This window comes from Nicotiana attenuata, unplaced genomic scaffold, assembly GCF_001879085.1.
Source record: "Nicotiana attenuata strain UT unplaced genomic scaffold, NIATTr2, whole genome shotgun sequence".
Taxonomy (NCBI): Eukaryota; Viridiplantae; Streptophyta; class Magnoliopsida; order Solanales; family Solanaceae; genus Nicotiana; species Nicotiana attenuata.
The window spans coordinates 243,375-261,990 of record NW_017670407.1 but is presented as its reverse complement, the minus strand read 5'-3'; the positions used below and the strand labels follow the sequence as shown (position 1 = coordinate 261,990).

The 18,616-nt window shown below is 37.2% G+C and overlaps 1 protein-coding gene across 1 annotated transcript; it reads left to right on the top strand.

Moving 5' to 3' along the window:
- Positions 1–6,874: 6,874 nt before the first annotated feature.
- Positions 6,875–16,975, top strand: LOC109238992 (2-C-methyl-D-erythritol 2,4-cyclodiphosphate synthase, chloroplastic). Its single transcript, XM_019405489.1, has 3 exons — positions 6,875–7,329; positions 8,515–8,645; positions 16,597–16,975. The coding sequence occupies exons 1-3, from the start codon at positions 7,005–7,007 to the stop codon at positions 16,828–16,830; spliced, it is 690 nt and encodes a 229-aa protein (XP_019261034.1). The 5' UTR covers positions 6,875–7,004; the 3' UTR covers positions 16,831–16,975.
- The last annotated feature ends 1,641 nt before the right edge of the window (positions 16,976–18,616 follow it).

The following is an 18,616-nucleotide window of genomic DNA, read 5'->3' as shown; positions in this document are numbered from 1 at the left end:
AACCAAAAGACGGTTAAGGGTTGGTTGTGTGACATATGGTTGTCTAGGTATACACTAAAGTTCGACAGTTCAAAGATATCAAATCTACCGATTGATCGAGTGTATCCGACATATGTTCACTACGGAAAGTTCAAAGGGAAACCTACTTATCCAGATGCAATTAATCCTTACTTGCAAATCACACAGCTTTCATCTATGATCATTCTTGTTACAGCCATTCCCATTCATGTGGGGGATTGTTGGACTTTAAGCATTGGGCTTTAAAGACTTTAAGCATTGGGCTTTAAAGACTAAGAGTGTGAATTGGGAAATGGTGGGAAATAAAATAGAGGGAAATAAAAATTTGAATCAAGTGAGCTTTTGTCATGAACTTTGTACCACATTGGTGAAAGACAACTACACTTGTGTGTATAAATATAGGATCACTTCTTAGAGCTCTTAAAAGGAGTTGAAGAGAATGAACCCTTGCGTCGTCGTCGTCGGTCGCTCGGCTCGGCTTCGGCTTTGGATTTGTCAAATGATCGATCGATAAGATTATTTTTGGACAAAATTTATTTAATAATTAATTAAATGCCAGTCAGTTCATTAACGGAATTAACTGGAATCCAAAAAAAATGTTGCCTTTGCTGAACGTTGCTTTCCCTCCTGAACAGACTTTTTTTCCTGAACAGACATCACACCTCTTCCGATAATTGCCTATAAATTCTGAGGCATGGCTTCTTTTTCCACTCACTGAAAATCAAGAATTTCCTTCTGAATACTGCATTCTACTTCGCAGTCTCTCTCTCTAAAAATTCGTAAGTGTAATTTTGCTCCGTTCTTTGAGTTCGTTGGTATCCTGCAGTTTGTATTGCCGCTATTGCAGGAAGGTTTATTCCGTTTCATCCTGGGAGGATTTAATCCATTACCTTGGCAATTTGTGAGGGGGTTAAAATTCCTTAAGGACACATAAGGAAATTGTGGACTCGGAATATTTCTTATCATTTACGAATTTTCTGTTTCTTCTAACAGTTTTATTATTTCTGTTTTAACACAATGTAGTTTACTTTATCAGCACGAGACTCTACCGTCTCAAGAAGCTCTTTGAGAAGATTAAGGTATAACTCTTCTCCTCTTTTTAATTATGACTGACATTATGAAAAGAAAGTTCGTTGCCCTTGAAATTTCGGGCAAGAACTATATGACATGGGTGTTGGATGCTGAAATCCATTTAGATACAATGGGTCTTGGAGACGCCATTAAAGATAGAAATAAAGCATCCACCCAAGACTGTGCTAAGGCCTTGATTTTCTTGCGCCATCACCTTGATGAAGGGTTGAAAATTGAATATCTCACAGTCAAAGATCCACTTATTTTGTGGAATGGCTTAAAAGAAAGATATGACAACTTAAAGTTGGTCACTCTTCCACAAGCACGATATGATTGGGCTCATCTGAGGCTCCAAGACTTTAAGTCTGTTTCTGAATATAATTCTGCGATGTTCAGAATTACTTCTAAATTGAAACTCTGTGGAGACACTATCACTGATTATGATATGCTTGAAAAAACGTTCACAACGTTTCATGCCTCCAATATGGTCTTGCAACAGCAGTACAGAGAGAAAGGTTTCAAGAAGTACTCTAAGCTGATTTCTCTTCTCCTTGTGGCTGAGCGAAACAATGACTTGCTCATGAGAAATCACGAAAAGCGACCCACTGGGTCTACACCATTGCCTGAAATGGATGAGGTTTATTCCCATTATGCTAAGCGTGGAAAAGGTCGTGACTCTATTCGTAGTCGTGATCGTGGTCATGGTCATAGCCGTGGCCAGAGCCGTAGACAAGGAAGAAATTTTCCTGGTGTTAATCATCCCCCAAAGAGAAATAACCACCAAAAGTGGAAAGGGAAAGATGAGAAGCCAAAAGCAAATGGTTCAGAAACTGAATGCTATCGTTGCGGTGGAAAAGGGCATTGGGCAAATATTTGTCGTGTACCAAGACATTTGGTTGAGCTTTATCAAGCATCTCTAAAGAATAAAGGCCCTGAAGCCAATTTTGTCTCTGACAATGATTTTGACATCACCCACTTGGATGTGGCAGATTTCTTTGAGCGCCCTGATGGAAAAATAGACCACTTGATCGGTGATGGATCCGTGGTTAAAGATGATTGAGTAGTTCAATTTTTATTTGTGCCTATTCGTAGTAGTTAATGAATAAAAATCATGTAATCATAGTTCTTTACATGAGTAGTAGTCATCAATATCAATTAGTATTATTTATTTTATAAAATAGTATTAGTACGTTTTGATTAAATATGATTCTTATATTCGTTTTAAACAATGAACTTGATGTCTAACCAATCACGTGAACTGCAACACCGAATTTAATGTTATTACGTATATTTTTTTTGCTACAATCATTACAATTTCAAAATAGTTATTTAATTGTAAAAGCTAGCAATTGCGCATGAAATGTACATTAGCATTACTAATGACAAATAACATAATCATGGCGTACAGTATCATAGAATCATTTAATAAATAGTTTGTTACTACTACACAAGTCTGATATAGTAGTATACTGGTTAATTTTTACGATATTTGTGTTCAAAAGGTGTTGATTTTGCTTTTCTTTTCAGTTTTTCAAAAAGCTTTTTAGCTAAACACTATTAGAGCAGTAGTAACACTTCTTTTCGTTGAATTTATGGCCCATGCGTCACACTTTGTTTATTTTTGTATTCATTATTTCAACTTTTCTCTTCCCGTGTAGCAACTGTTTGGAATATCAATATCTCTAATAATAAAATAATTTTTTTTGTATATCAACCCATGGGAAGCAAATGTGGATATTCCACAAAGCAAACTTGGATCAAAATTCAATTGTAAAAGTATTTGTTTAGTTGATTCATGTACAACACATACAATATTCAAAGAGAAGAAATATTTCTCTCATTTAAGTATGTGTAAGGCAGATGTTACTACAATTTCTGGTAGTAGTAAATTAACTGAAGGCTCTGGAAGAGCTACTATAACTCTGCCTAAGGGAACAATACTTATCATAGAGAATGCAATGTTCTCCTCCAAGTCCAAGAGGAACTTGTTGAGTTTTAAAGATATCCGCAGAAATGGATATCATATTGAGACAATAGATGAGAATAATCTTGAATATCTCATCATTACCAAAAATGTCTCTGGCCAGAAAAGGGCTATTGAGAAGTTCCCATCTTTGTCTTGTGGCCTGTATTGGACAAGAATTAGTGCAATTGAGGCACATTCTATTGTAAACCAAAAGGTTACCGATTCCAATACTTTTGTACTTTGGCATGATCGATTGGGACACCCTGGATCAATTATGATGAGACGAATTATAGAAAACTCAAATGGGCATCCATTAAAGTATTTAAGGATTCTTTTAAATAATGAATTTTCTTGCACTTCTTATTATCAAGGCAAGTTAATTATTAGACCATCACCAACAAAGGTTGGAATTGAGTCCCCTGCGTTTTTGGAACGTATACAAGGGGACATTTGTGGACCTATTCACCCACCTAGTGGGTCGTTTAGATATTTCATGGTCTTAATAGATGCATCTTCTAGATGGTCTCATGTGTGCCTATTGTCATCACGCAACCTCGCGTTTGCAAAATTAATGGCACAAATAATTCGATTACGGGCACAATTCCCCGATAATCCAATTAAGTCTATTAGACTTGATAATGCTGATGAGTTTTCATCCCAAGCACTTAATGATTATTGCTTATCAATTGGGATAAAAGTGTAACATCCTGTAGCTCATGTTCACACTCAAAATGGTCTTGCAGAGTCTTTAATTAAACGTCTGCAATTGATAGCAAGACCGTTACTCATGAAAACGAGGTTACCCACTTCTGTTTGGGGTCATGCCATTTTGCATGCAGCAATGCTAGTTCGTCACAGACCGACAAATTATCATAAATATTCCCCGTTGTAATTAGTTTTGGGCCATGAACCTAATATATCCCATTTAAGAATTTTTGGATGTGCGGTATATGTGCTTGTAGCACCACCATATCGCACCAAAATGGGTCCGCAAAGAAGGTTAGGAATATATGTTGGTTTTGAATCGCCCTCCATTATTCGCTACCTCAAAACATTGACGGGGGATTTGTTTACTGCACAATTTGCAGACTGTCGATTCGATGAGACACTCTTCCCAAAGTTAGGGGGAGAAGTTGGTGAAACCAAACGAGAAATTTTGTGGAAAAATCCATCATTATCTCATCTTGATCCACGTGCCTCTAGATGTGAAAAAGAGGTGCAAAAGATTATTCATTTGCAGAAAATAGCAAATCAAATGCCAGATGCATTTACGGATATGAAAAGGATAACAAAATCACATATCCCTGCGGAGAATGTTCCAATCCGTATTGATGTCCCTGTTGGACAATCTTCTAGTGTCATAGCTAATGAGTCAAAAGCACGCCTGAAACGTGGCAGACCATTAGGTTCCAAAGATCGAAATCCTACAAAAAGGAAACTAAATGATCAAAATGACACTACGAAAGAATCTCATGAAGAAATCCACAATTTAATAAATTCTGAGATTCATGTGGAATCCACTGAGCCCGAGACTCAAGAAAATAAGGAACTATCAATAAATCCAATCGATATTGAGACAAATTTGAATCGAGTGGATATAGTGGTGGATTATGTCTTTGCATATAATGTTGCATCTAGCATTATGCAAGAAATTGAGGATCTTGAACCTCAGTCTGTTGGAGAATGTCGACAAAGACGTGATTGGCCAAAATGGCAAGAAGCAATCCAATCAGAGTTGAATTCACTTGCGAAACGTGAAGTTTTTGGGCCTATAGTCCAAACACCTAATGGTGTTAAGCCTGTTGGCTATAAATGGGTCTTTGTACGCAAGAGAAATGAGAAAAACGAGGTACAAAGATATAAGGCACGCCTTGTTGCACAAGGATTTTCACAAAGGCCTGGTGTCGATTATGAAGAGACATATTCACCCGTTATGGATGCTATAACGTTTCGTTATCTCATAAGCTTTGCTGTCCATGAAAAGCTTGACATGCATTTAATGGATGTGGTTACCGCCTACCTTTATGGCTCACTTGATAATGAGATATACATGAAAATTCCCGATGGATTTAAAATGCCAAACGCACATAATTCAAAGTCCCGGGAAATGTTTTCAATCAAATTGCAAAGATCTTTGTATGGTCTAAAGCAATCAGGACGAATGTGGTATAATCGTCTTAGTGAGTATTTATTAAAGGAAGGCTATATAAATGATGCCATTTGCCCATATGTTTTTATAAAGAAAACAACATCGGAATTTGTTGTACTTGCCGTATATGTTGATGACATAAACCTTATTGGAACTCCTATAGAACTCCAAAAGGCAATTGATTATTTAAAGAAGGAATTCGAGATGAAAGATCTCGGAAAGACAAAATTATGTCTTGGTTTGCAAATTGAACATTTGGCAAGCGGAATTTTTGTTCATCAATCTACCTACATAGAAAAGGTACTGAAACGGTTTTACATGGATGGAGCACATCCATTAAGTACTCCGGTGGTTGTTCGATCACTTGATGTGAATAAGGATCCATTCCGACCTCAAGAAGAGAATGAAGAGCTACTTGGTCCTGAAGTACCATATCTTAGTGCAATTGGTGCACTAATGTATCTTGCCAATACTACAAGGCCTGACATAACTTTTTCAGTTAATGTCTTAGCAAGATATAGCTCTGCTCCCACAAGGAGACATTGGAATGGGATCAAACACATATTGCAGTATCTAAAAGGGACTACCGATATGGGCTTATTTTATGGCAACAATTGCAGTCCCGATCTTGTTGGTTATGCTGATGCTGGGTATTTATCTGACCCACACAAGACTCGGTCTCAAACAGGTTATGTGTTTACCTGTGGAGGCACTGCCATATCTTGGCGATCGACTAAGCAATCAATTGTGGCTACTTCATCTAATCATGCTGAGATAATTGCTATTCATGAAGCAAGTCGAGAATGTGTGTGGTTGAGGTCTATAATACATCTTATTCGAGACAAATGTGGTGTGAAATGTGACAAGTTACCCACAATTTTGTATGAAGATAATGCAGCATGCATAGCTCAATTGAAAGGAGGATTCATAAAAGGAGATAGGACAAAGCACATTTCACCAAAGTTATTTTTCACACATGATCTTCAAAAGAATGGTGATATTAATGTGCAACAGATTCGTTCAAGTGATAATATGGCTGATTTGTTCACAAAATCTCTACCAACGTCAACCTTCAAGAAGCTAGTTTACAAGAACGGGATGCGAAGGCTCAAGGATGTGAATTGACGCTCTCATCGGGGGGAGTTAATGCGCGTTGCACTCTTTTTCCATTATAAGGTTTTGTCCCACTGGGGTTTCCTTGCAAGGTTTTTAACGAGGCAACCAATAGGCGCATTTCTAAACATGTGTACTCTTTTTCCTTTTCTAGAATTTTTTCCCATTGGGTTTTCTTTTAGTTAAGGTTTTAACGAGGCACATTATCTGTTGAATAGACATTCAAGGGGGAGTGTTATAAATAGAATTCTATTTATGGTGAATGTCCATATTTAGAGAGATTCTAGGGTTTATTACTTGGTGGCTAAGTCAACCTCTCCCTATAAATAGAGAGTTCTATTCCATTGTAATTCATCCCAAATCAATAAGAATTCTCTCCCTCTACTTTTCTCTGCAATTCTGTTCTTCTTCATTTATTGTTTTATAACAAAGTAAATGTTTTTCAAGTGGACGTTATGGTAACGTACTTTTAACCATAAATTATACTAATTAAAGAACGCCACGTGTCCTCCAAAAAAGGATCAAAGTACCGAACACCCGTGGTGCTAACGTACCTGTGGAGTGTGGACTGACTCTCCTTTCAATTTTACACAATTTAAAGGTGCTTCTTCTTCTTGAGCCTTGACTTTATACTACTACACCAAAAGAACTACCAAACTGAGCTCCAAATTAGTTAATCCTATAGCTATGGCGTCTTCACTATTCATTTCAACTCCAATTCCAACTAAACCCATATCTAAACAAATACCCTTTTCTTTTCCCTCTTCAAATCCTATAATCCGTTCGTTTACCCACAAACCCTCGAGGAATTTGGTGGTTTCTTCTTCTGCAGCTACAACAAATGCAATTGAAGCTGATACACGAACATCTAACTCTGCTGCTACTCCAGCAAAGTCACTTCCTTTTAGAGTTGGTCATGGATTTGACCTTCATCGATTGGAACCAGGGTATCCTTTGATTATTGGTGGGATTAATATTCCTCATGATAAAGGCTGTGAAGCTCACTCGGATGGTACTTTTCACTTAACTGATAGTACTCCTTTTATTCCAATTTCTTTGGCCCAATTACTAATTGGAGTTAATTTTCCCAAAATAAATTTGGGATTTATTTTCAAAACTCATGTTTTGCCATAAATTTTGCTCATATTTTGGCCAAATTCCAAGTCCCAAATTTCAAATCCCAAAATCAGCTATTGAGCTGATTTTGGGCCAAAATCCCAAAACTTGGGAATTATATACATGTTTTTCCAAAATAAAGTTGGAAAATATGTTTTGAAAATGTATGTCCAAACACATTTTCATCTTCAAACCAAATCACCTAAATCAGATTTTTCAAAATAAATTTGGGATCTATGGCCAAACGCTAGTTTAAAAAGAAAAATGAACTACAGGAAATGGTAGTAGTACTGACTTTTTAAGTTTGGTACTATTTCTATTTTTTAAAAATGCTAAAAACATTTTTAATTATAAAAGTTGTGATTTGTAGTACTACTTACTGTGCAGTTTCCAAAAAATGAGAATTTTATCTCGTGAAGACTAAGGAATCGTGTTGTTATTTGACATGGTTGTTATTTACGTTAAACAGCTTTTTATTTGACTACGATTTGTTATAAAAAAATTTAAATATTTTTAGTTATACTAAGTCGGATTTATATATTTTTTACTTACTTTTTGAATAAATTTTGTTTCGAGAAGATTAGAAAATCATTGATGTCCAAGTTGTTTGGCACTCTTAATGTTTGTGTCAAAGAGGTTTTCTCTTTACTACAATTTTTAAAATATTATAATTGAACAAAATATGATTTATAGCATGTAGTTGTTAAAAATGTGAAGGGGAACCTTGAAGCAACGGTAAAGTTGTATCCGTGTGACCTATAGGTCACGGGTTCAAGCCACGGAAGCAGCCACTAATGCTTGCATTAGGGTAGGCTCTCTACATCACACTCGTTGCGTGCGGCCCTTTCCCGAACCCTACGTGAACGCATGATGCTTTGTGCACATGCTGTCGTTTAGTTGTTAAAAATGTGGATTTTGTTTGAAGAAGATTAAGAAAGGTTGAAGTTAACTTTAAATGTTAGATGTGTTGACCCTCGAACTCCTTCATTCTTCTTGGGATGGAGGGAGAGCGACGGCCCTTCCACTCGGCACCATCGGTTGGTGTAAGAGTTTAATTTTGTTTTTGAATTCTTTTTGTTAGGTGATGTTTTGCTTCATTGTGTTGTTGATGCAATTTTGGGAGCTTTGGGGCTTCCTGATATTGGGCAGATTTTCCCGGACACTGATCCTAAATGGAAGGGTGCGCCTTCTTCGGTATTCATGGAAGAAGCTGTAAGTTGATACTCTTCCTTATTTTATTTTATTTTGATTGAGCTCATTAACTTTCAGCCTCTCCAGTGTAAAACCATGGTTACTTGTCCTTACTGTTCAGTTCAGAACCTGGTTTTTAGATAAATGAAGAGCACCATCTCTGTGTGAGTTTATGTATAACTACTGAGATGAATGTATTAGCGAGTTCAGTTATTATAATTAGTTTGATGGAGTTCATATTGATCCCTGCATCATAGCAGTTCCCTCACTAATTACATTCATGCCTCAAGTGTCATACATTGGCACTTGGTTGACAATATTACATGTGTTCAAACTTGGTTTGCGGGTTTAGTGAGGGTGAGGGACAAAGAATCAAATAAAATTAGATGAATATGCTTTTCTTGTATGAAATAAGTAGATTAAGGAACTAGATCATAGTATTGGTTTGGTATATCTGCACTGTGAACATCTATGCTTGAACCGGCTTTACCTAACTTTCACCAGTTATCACCTTTGCCAACAGTACTAGGTTGGACTGACAGTGACGCGGTATTAACGCTCATTTTCATTTCTTTTCTAGTTTTGGGACTTGAAAAAAATCGTTTTCTAATCTTTGCATCTAGGTGAGTTAAATGTGAGCTAAATTAAGCAGTTTTATAAGCAGGAAAAAAATATTAGACCTACAGGAGAAGAAATATGGATAGAGAGGAATCAGGGATAGGAGTATCGACCACAATGGAAAATACACTATCAAATTGGTATTTTTAGTCATGAGAGTCATAATCTTCTTCATGGATACTCCTTGTTCTGTTCTCTATTATGATTGGCTATTGGTGAATCCAATGACATGTCTGTAAGGTGGATAAAGTTTCCTCCGTTTGTCAGCATATGCAGAAAACTTAGCTGCTGGAGAGTATATAAGCCAGTAACAACTTTCTTCTCCTTGTCCTTTATGCTCGTAATCCATACATGCAGGAACAGACCACCAACGTTTTTATATTTGGATCATGGCTTTCTTGGAAGCAAGGTGTATATGTTTAGCCTTAGCTAACAATCATTCATGTAAATATAGATTAAAATTGTAAAAGATGAGCTCAAGTTATAGTCAATTGATATTCAATAGAAGCACCATCCTCCAATAAGATGTCATAAATATATTCTTGCATCTCTTATGGTTTCTGATGTACCTGCAATTGGCGGTTGGTTGGGAAACCTGTGGTTGCGGGTTGACCGAGAGTTAATGTGATAGAGCACCTTGTTCTTGCTGTCCGCCTGCAAGCGACCTTGTTCATATGGGGCTGAAAAAGTGACTCTTCCTAATTGTGATTGTATTTATCGACTAATTCACTCACACTCATGCTACAGAGTGAAGAACAAAGCTGTACTAGCTCTGCCTTTTATTCTTTACTTTATATTGGGGAGAGGTGATTAGGCAGGACATGGTGCGGCTGCAGATTCTCGAGGACATGGCGCTTGATAGGAAGTTGTGGAGGTTGAGCATTAAGGTTGTAGGTTAGGAGATAGGAGGCTAGTCTGATATTGTTTTGTTTTAGGCTGCTAGTGGCTCCAGTTGTGTCCTTAGTACTTCATTAGGGTTGTAAGTTAGGTTGTAGGAAGCTAGTCTGGAAGTGTTTTGTCTTAGGATGTTAGTGGCTCTTGCTGCGTCCATATTATTCCATCGCGTCTGTAGTACTGTGCCATTATTACTACTTAGTGTTATTACTTTTCTCTCCATTTTCTGGTTATTACGTTGCTGGTGTTATCTTTTTGGATTCCTTCGCCGTTACTGCTACACTGTCACGTTTTCATCTTATTGTGCCGAGGGCCTATCGGAAACAGCCTCTCTACTCCTCCGGAGTAGGGGTAAGGTCTGCGTACACACTACCCTCCCCAGACCCCACTTATGGGATTTCACTGGGCCGTTGTTGTTGTGGTTGTTGTTGTTGTTCTATATGTTCTTCTTCAAGGAGAGCTATGTGCATTCCTTTGATCTTGTTCATCTAGTTGAAGTTTAGTTCATCAATTCAACTATTGTTGGATTTCTAGAAGGCAGTGAGAAGATTAGTTTCATCAATAAGAGGCTTCATCAAGAGCTGAAAGCCATTTTGACCACACTTCAGAAAGGCCAAAGGTGGTACTCACCCTCCTTACCAACAATTGGGTATTTCGCTGGAGCACACCATAGTGGCTCATGATAGCATTAAAAAAGGAGTGAATAGTCAAGTCATGCATTTTTCTCAATCGGTTCACATTATGTTGATGAACATTTCTGCAATTCAGGAAAGATGTTTTCTTGTAAATTAAAAAATGCTTAGTAGCTTAAGTGACTTTCTTGTTTTTTCCTTTTTCAAGGTTAAATAAGAAATAATTAGATATGATATAGACACTTGCACCCGCTTAGGGGACAGAGCGCTCATTATCCTCATTTTAATTGCTGATGGACCCACCCGTTCCTATAGCGACAAGCTTTGTCTACATGGACTCGCCACACAAGGCCAGAATGGAGTCAATAATTAGCCTCCATCCTTATTATGTCAGTGTTGACTGATTGCAACGTGCTAAAAAATGCCCCGTGCTCGTACCACGAAGAAAGGCCAAGTAGAAGGAGCAATCAACTAGCTTGTTCTCCGCCATGTGCTTTTTCAAGTAGAAGGAGCAATCAACTAGCTTGTTCACCGCCATGTGCTTTTCGTTCTTTAGTTTATCGAAGAGAGACATCAAATGATAGTGGAAAGCAACAGTAGAAGCATGGCTTAGCTGAGAAAATGCTAGTCTGGGCAGCGGCATAGCTTGAAGGTCTAGGTTAAGACTCATCTCCAGATGCCTGGATATATAGGTAATAGACATCCCTGAACCTCCTATGATAGTGTAAAGGGCTGGAGAAACTCCAATTCAGTAAAAATGTTTCAGATACTTGCCTAAACTGGTACGACCTGCAAGCCTTATCCAACGCGCTTTAAGCTCTTTAAGCCTTAGTCTCTCTGATTAGGACTGTCCCATGGCTTGACTCTGTGAGTTGTGACTGGTTTCTTCAAGTAAAGGTTGATGGTTTGACATTCTCTATAATTGTTATGTCTAGAGACAGAGAAACTTTTTGTCCTTTGGTTTCTCCCCTGTATGTCTTCCACTCCTCTCCTTTCTTCAGTCCGCTTATCTCTCATTCACCTCTATCTGCCTCAGAACTATTTAACTTCCTTTGTTTGTCAATTGTTGTCTGCAACATTAACAGAACTAAGTGTCATATATCCTCTTATTTCCTTCTCCTTCTTCTCTGTGCCTGTCCTTCCTTTTCTGTTCTTTTCTCCGTCCTTTTTATTTGGGTGAAATACACAATGTCTTTAGTTGCTTATTGCTGATCATTTTTTGTTCTCTTTACTTATTAAGAATCGCTGATATTGGAAACAAAAAGGATCTGCTGATGATTTATGTGTAAAAATTTTACTTGTTAGGATTGGCTACTATCATGCGCTGTAATGTCTTGCTACTTTAAATGGTAATAGCAATTTTGCATTTCTATTCTGAAGTGTGTGTAGCTTTTACCTTAGCCAGGCTACTGTCAATTAGCCGAAGGTGCACCTATATTTATAAATTTTACTATAATTTTCGTTTCATGTTCCATGTGCATCTACATTTCAGCAAGCTCATGCCTTGTCCAGTATCTATCACACAAAAGTTAATCTGCTTCTTCCGTGCATTCCAACTATTATGTTCTTTTTCCTAAACTTTATATGCTGGTCTATTTTAGTCTTTCTCTCCAGCTTCAACCAATTGATCAACCAGTACGCCTTAATCCCATATTGGTTAGGGTCGCTACTCTTTATCCAGTTGCTTCTATTCAGGTCCAATTCGTTCTGCTCCAAAATAAATTGTCTTTCAAGGCGGATTAAGGGTACTCTAGAATTAGAGTTCTTTAAACCTCACCCTTATCTCTGCACGAACATACAAGTCTAATCCTAATAGAAAGACACCTGACAGACACCAAACCTAATGTAAGTGTAGTCATAACAACTAAGATGTAAGCTCAATAGTTGATATTGTTTATACCGTTCCTTTGTTTCCATTGCTTTGAGATCTTAGCTTAATTTGCATTACTTCCATGAAATTGTAGGTCTTTTAGACCATTTATACCTATATGATTTTAAATCTACCTCACTCCATTTTATCACCTTCAATCCTCATTTTGTTGCACCTATGGCCAGTGCATATGAAGGTCTAAACAAGACATTACTAAATCATCTCAAATTACCTTCTTTCGTCCTCACTATGCTACTTGTACCCTCTGTTGAGTGTCGTGCTTTATAATCGTGTCCTATTTTTTATGAGTATGCGTCCATTTTAAAATTTGAATTTCTACGATATTCATCTTGTGGAAGTTGACGGGTATAAGAGGTCAGTATTTTCTCTTATATAAACCTTACTGGTCTCGCAAATGTTCTATCGAACTTGCCTTTCACTTTGTTATGTATCTTCATGTTGCGTGGCATTCTCATGGTACTCCTCTATTTAATCCATCCTATCTTATTTTATGTGTTACATTTTCATCTATCATACCTATCTCTCGGAAGACTGAGCTTAAATATCTGCATCTTTACATTTAGATCTTCACTGTCCGTACTGCTATCTCCCTAGACCTGCGCTAATCATATAATCTGAACATCTACTCAAGAATGGAATTTCCAAAGCAGCAACCTACTTGCTGGTTGAGTTGATTTCTTTTAGCTTCCGACTCTTTGAGAACTGGGAAAAGAATTAGCTAATGATTCTTGTATTGAGGCCTTTTCCTTTTTTTCCTTATTTTGTCCGTTGATTTCTGTAATTCATTTCTTTTCCTGTGTAGTTGGCTGTGTTGAATAATTGATGGGTATATTGTCTCTTCAACCTCCCCTAAAACTCTTACTCTCCAAAGTGTATCCATTCTAGTAATTTTTGGTAGTTCACTCGCTGATTTTGTTGATTAACACAACATCATACGGAAACATATGCACCATGGAACCTTCTATTAAAGAAACAAGAACTACTCGGAGCACGGCTTTGCTGCTCTGTGTCAAGAGCCCGAGAATCAGACCTCACAAATCGCTACTCTTTATCCAGTTGCTTTTATTCAGGTCCAATTCGTTCTGCTCCAAAATAAATTGTCTTTCAAGGCGGATTAAGGATACTCTAGAATTAGAGTTCTTTAAACCTCACCCTTATCTCTGCACGAACATACAAGTCTAATCATAATAGAAAGACACCTGACGGACACCAAACATAATGTAAGTGTAGCAATAACAACTAAGATGTAAGCTCAATAGTTGATATTGTTTATACCGTTCCTTTGTTTCCATTGTTTTGAGATCTTAGTTTAATTTGCATTACTTCCATGAAATTGTAGGTCTTTTAGACCATTTATACCTATATGATTTTAAATCTACCTCACTCCATTTTATCACCTTCAATCCTCATTTTGTTGCACCTACGGCCAGTGCATATGAAGGTCTAAACAAGACATTACTAAATCATCTCAAATTACCTTCTTTCGTCCTCACTATGCTACTTGTACCCTCTGTTGAGTGTCGTGCTTTATAATCGTGTCCTATTTTTTATGAGTATGCGTCCATTTTAAAATTTGAATTTCTACGATATTCATCTTGTGGAAGTTGTCGGGTATAAGAGGTCAGTATTTTCTCTTATATAAACCTTACTGGTCTCGCAAATGTTCTATCGAACTTGCCTTTCACTTTGTTATGTATCTTCATGTTGCGTGGCATTCTCATGGTACTCCTCTATTTAATCCATCCTATCTTATTTTATGTGTTACATTTTCATCTATCATACCTATCTCTCGGAAGACTGAGCTTAAATATCTGCATCTTTACATTTAGATCTTCACTGTCCGTACTGCTATCTACCTTGACCTGCGCTAATCATATAATCTGAACATCTACTCAAGAATGGAATTTCCAAAGCAGCAACCTACTTGTTGGTTGAGTTGATTTCTTTTAGCTTCCGACTCTTTGAGAACTGGGAAAAGAATTAGCTGAAGATTCTTGTATTGAGGCCTTTTCCTTTTTTTCCTTATTTTGTCCGTTGATTTCTGTAATTCATTTCTTTTCCTGTGTAGTTGGCTGTGTTGAATAATTGATGGGTATACTATATTGTCTCTTCAACCTCCCCTAAAACTCTTACTCTCCAAAGTGTTTATCCATTCTAGTAATTTTTGGTAGTTCACTCGCTGATTTTGTTGATTAACAGAATATCATACGGAAACATATGCACCATGGAACCTCCTATTAAAGAAAAAAGAACTACTCGGAGCACGGCTTTGCTGCTTTGTGTCAAGAGCCCGAGAATCAGATCTCACAAATCTCCACACATACTGTTAAATAATCAACGTGGCGGAATCACTTCGATTTCCCTAAAGACCAATATAAACCCGACAAACTGTTCTTCATTATTTTCAGTTCCTATATAAAACATCCCACTTCCCGTTGATAGTTTCCAGTCCCACTTGCCGAGTTGCCGTAACACCACGGTGCTAAATAGTATGCTTCTTCTAAGTTTATAGCGCTTGCTGAAAACAGAGCTTCTCTTATCAAAATCTCGAGAATAAATCACAAGTCTACTTGAACTTTCCCCTTTTCTGTTTATCAGGATTTTGAACTTACTAAACGTGTTTATTTGGTTGAAGAGTGTAGAGATGGAGGGTGGTTTCTGTGCTCTTTCCTGATAGATTGTGAAAATTGGACTTAATCAACCATATACACTTCAATAGTGAAAAGCTGAAACATGAATGTTGCTTTCTGGGTTACATCATATACAACTTACCTGCATACAGATCACACCTATAGATAATGATGTATGGTGAAACAACTCATTCACAAGTTCTGAAAAAGCCAACAACTCAGGGAAATATTATACAGTATCTCCCTAGGTGGGGGTTCATGGTTGGCCCTCTCACTGTGTGTGTCGTACCTGCCTCCTAACCAACCACTGTCTTATTTGCTTGAAAGCATGACATAACAGAATATAATCTTGGATACTAGCGTAATGTGAAGCGGAGTTTTATTTTAGGCACTGTCACAGCCTGGAGAGCTGTTAATGCTATTGATTTACTTTGATGTGCCTTTTGTTGGCAAGTTTTCTGGTTTCGGTAATGATAAAGTAACAAGTTTCTGGTTCCTATTGAGTGAAAAATGAGGAAATTCTAAGTAGTAAAATGAATTGAGTTAGTAATGCGATGTTACAGAAAATAGTTGTACAATTAGTTTCTTATTCTCCATAAGCTAGGTTCCAGAAATGGCATATGTCCAAATGAGGTCTCCCCATTCAAATCACTGATTTTATGCAAGCCCCACAGAAATGCTAGATTTATAGCGGTCTGGTCTGTCATCCACATACTTTGAGAGGTGAAGTGGATTTTCTGCACCTAATTAGTAAGATAGTAATACTAACACTTCCAATGTTAGGGGAATCTTTACTTCTTTAGCTCATTTGGTAGTACATGACAGTGATAGATATTAGTTGGGATTGCTGAACTGATCAAGATAGTTTTTCCTTGATGATATGCATCAGACAACTACCAACTTGCTGCTGGCTTATTGCCTATTTTCTCTTGGACCTCTGAGTAGAAAATTGTACCGACTCTGGGACAATTACACCTAAACTACTAAAGTAGAACAAAAGTGAGAATTATTTTATATGTTGATAATTCAAGATTTAGTTCAAGCCAACAATTAAAGATTTTTAACTTGGAAAGGATAGAGAACTTTGATCTCGATGTGGAAATCTGTTCGGTGTAAGGAACATGATACATTAACAGAGATTAAGATGAAATTTCTCCTCCTTACTCGAGTATGCATGATTGTATAGTGGTCGGTTTTAAGCCTATTTTCCTTTCATACACGATTTCATTTTTCATCACCAGTAATGATACTACTAATGTGCACTTATAGATGATCTAATTTGTCCCTGCTTTTTGGTCAATTTTCAGGTGCGTTTAATGCATGAAGCAGGTTATGAATTGGGAAACCTCGACGCCACTTTGATTCTACAAAGACCAAAAGTAAGTCCGCACAAGGAAGCGATTAGAGCCAACTTGTGTAAGCTGCTTGGTGCTGATCCATCAGTTGTAAACTTGAAAGCAAAAACTCATGAGAAAGTTGACAGTCTCGGAGAGAACAGGAGTATTGCTGCTCATACTGTTGTTCTTCTTATGAAAAAATAGTGAATAAAGGTGGTCAAGTTTGGTGTGTAAAACTTGTATACTCTAGCATTGGCAGCCATTCAGGAAGAACATCATATTGGTAAAAGAGTCATGGATATTTTCTATTAGTACTTCATAGTCAAAAAGAAGGGGAGCTTTGGCGTAACCGGTAAAGTTGTTGTCATGTGAACAGGAGGTCACGGGTTTAAGCCGTAGAAACAGCCTCTTGCAGAAATGCAGTGTAAAATTGCATACAATAGACCCTTGTGGTCTGGCCCTTCCCCGGACCCCGCGCATAGTGGGAGCTTAGTACACCGGGCTGCCCTTTTACTTCATAGTCAAAAAATGATATACCAGAAATTTGAATTCCCTGCCATTTCAGTAACCCTTCTTTCATCACTTAAGTCCTCCGGGTCAATTGGTTGGGAAACAAGTTATCCCATAATTAATTATTCCGAGATTAGTTATCCCACTCTCCCATAGGGATAAAAAACACTACAATATGGGAATAACTAACCGCAGGATTAATTATACTACGATTTTATCCCAATCAAACGTGAAATAAACTATCTAAAACTTTATCCCGTGATTATTTACCCATTGTCCTAGAAAGCCGTACAGTTGGTCAAAGTTTTTTTTTTTGTTTTCCCAATCCATTTTTATTTATATTTGACTTATAGCAGCTGGTCCAAGAAAACTGAAGAATACATAGTACTACAAGACTAATATTTATGATGACCAAAATATACTGTGATATTTCATCAACTTATTGGCCTTGAACTTTATCCTCTATATTAACTGAGTTAAATTCCACTTTCCACATTAGTACAACTTCTAGCATTTTCACAGTCAAATAAGTTTCTGCCTTGGTCTTTATTTTGAAGGACAAAACAGCCTTAAAATTGTTCAACAAAGTTGAAAGGCTACCATTCAATCCTAGTTTCTATATTCTTTTGTAGCATACTATGGTCTTGTTCTCTTCTTTTCCCCATTCACATCAGCCCAAGAAACAAGAACTTAGAATGATAATTAGAGAATTCAAAAATGATGCACACTCAAGATCTTGAATGGTTCTGCACTTGACCCAAATTAGTTGATAACTTGATTTCCTCAGCTTTTAATAGCAGAATGATTCTGGAATTAGAGACCCAATTCTTGAAATTAGATATTTGCATGTGCAGAATTGACTAAAGAAAAAAAAAATTGGTAATATAAAATCAGAAAAAAGAAAGACTCCAGTTTTAGTCACAGGTAGTTTAATTTCTGACTCAGATATTAATCCAGTGGACTATTGAAGTTTCAGCGCATGGTTGCCAGAGGCAAAATTCCTTTTGACTTTCAAAGAGAACTGAGAAAGTTTCAAACTATGTGAATGCATAATATTGAGGTGTTAATATTGACCAAAAATGTTTAACCAGTTGGATTAGGTGAGTGATGTCTTGATTAAGGGCTAGAACAGGTTTAATCTTAATTAATATTGGATCAACTTGGGCAACATATATTATAAGTCCAAATCAATTCATTAAAGAATTTTGTCAAAAACAACAACACACCCAGTAAAATCCCACTAGCGGATCTGGGGAGGGTAGAGTGTACCAGACCTTACCTCTACCCCGGAGCCGGAAGGGTAGAGAGGTTGTTACCGGGAGACCCTCGACTCATTAGAAGAGACAATAATATCAGAAAAGAAGCAAAAAGAATAGGTCCGTAACAACACAAGAAACCAAAAACATAATAACAGCAAATAAGTGGAAGAGCAATAACCCAATACTATGCAAAACAAAATAAATTGAAAATAAATTGTCAA

Coding starts and splice junctions, on each gene's coding strand:
- LOC109238992 (XM_019405489.1), top strand. CDS start 7,005: ATGGCGTCTTCACTATTCATTTCAACTCCAATTCCAACTAAACCCATA. Junction 7,330..8,514: donor CTGTGAAGCTCACTCGGATG/GTACTTTTCACT, acceptor TCTTTTTGTTAG/GTGATGTTTTGCTTCATTGT. Junction 8,646..16,596: donor CGGTATTCATGGAAGAAGCT/GTAAGTTGATAC, acceptor GTCAATTTTCAG/GTGCGTTTAATGCATGAAGC.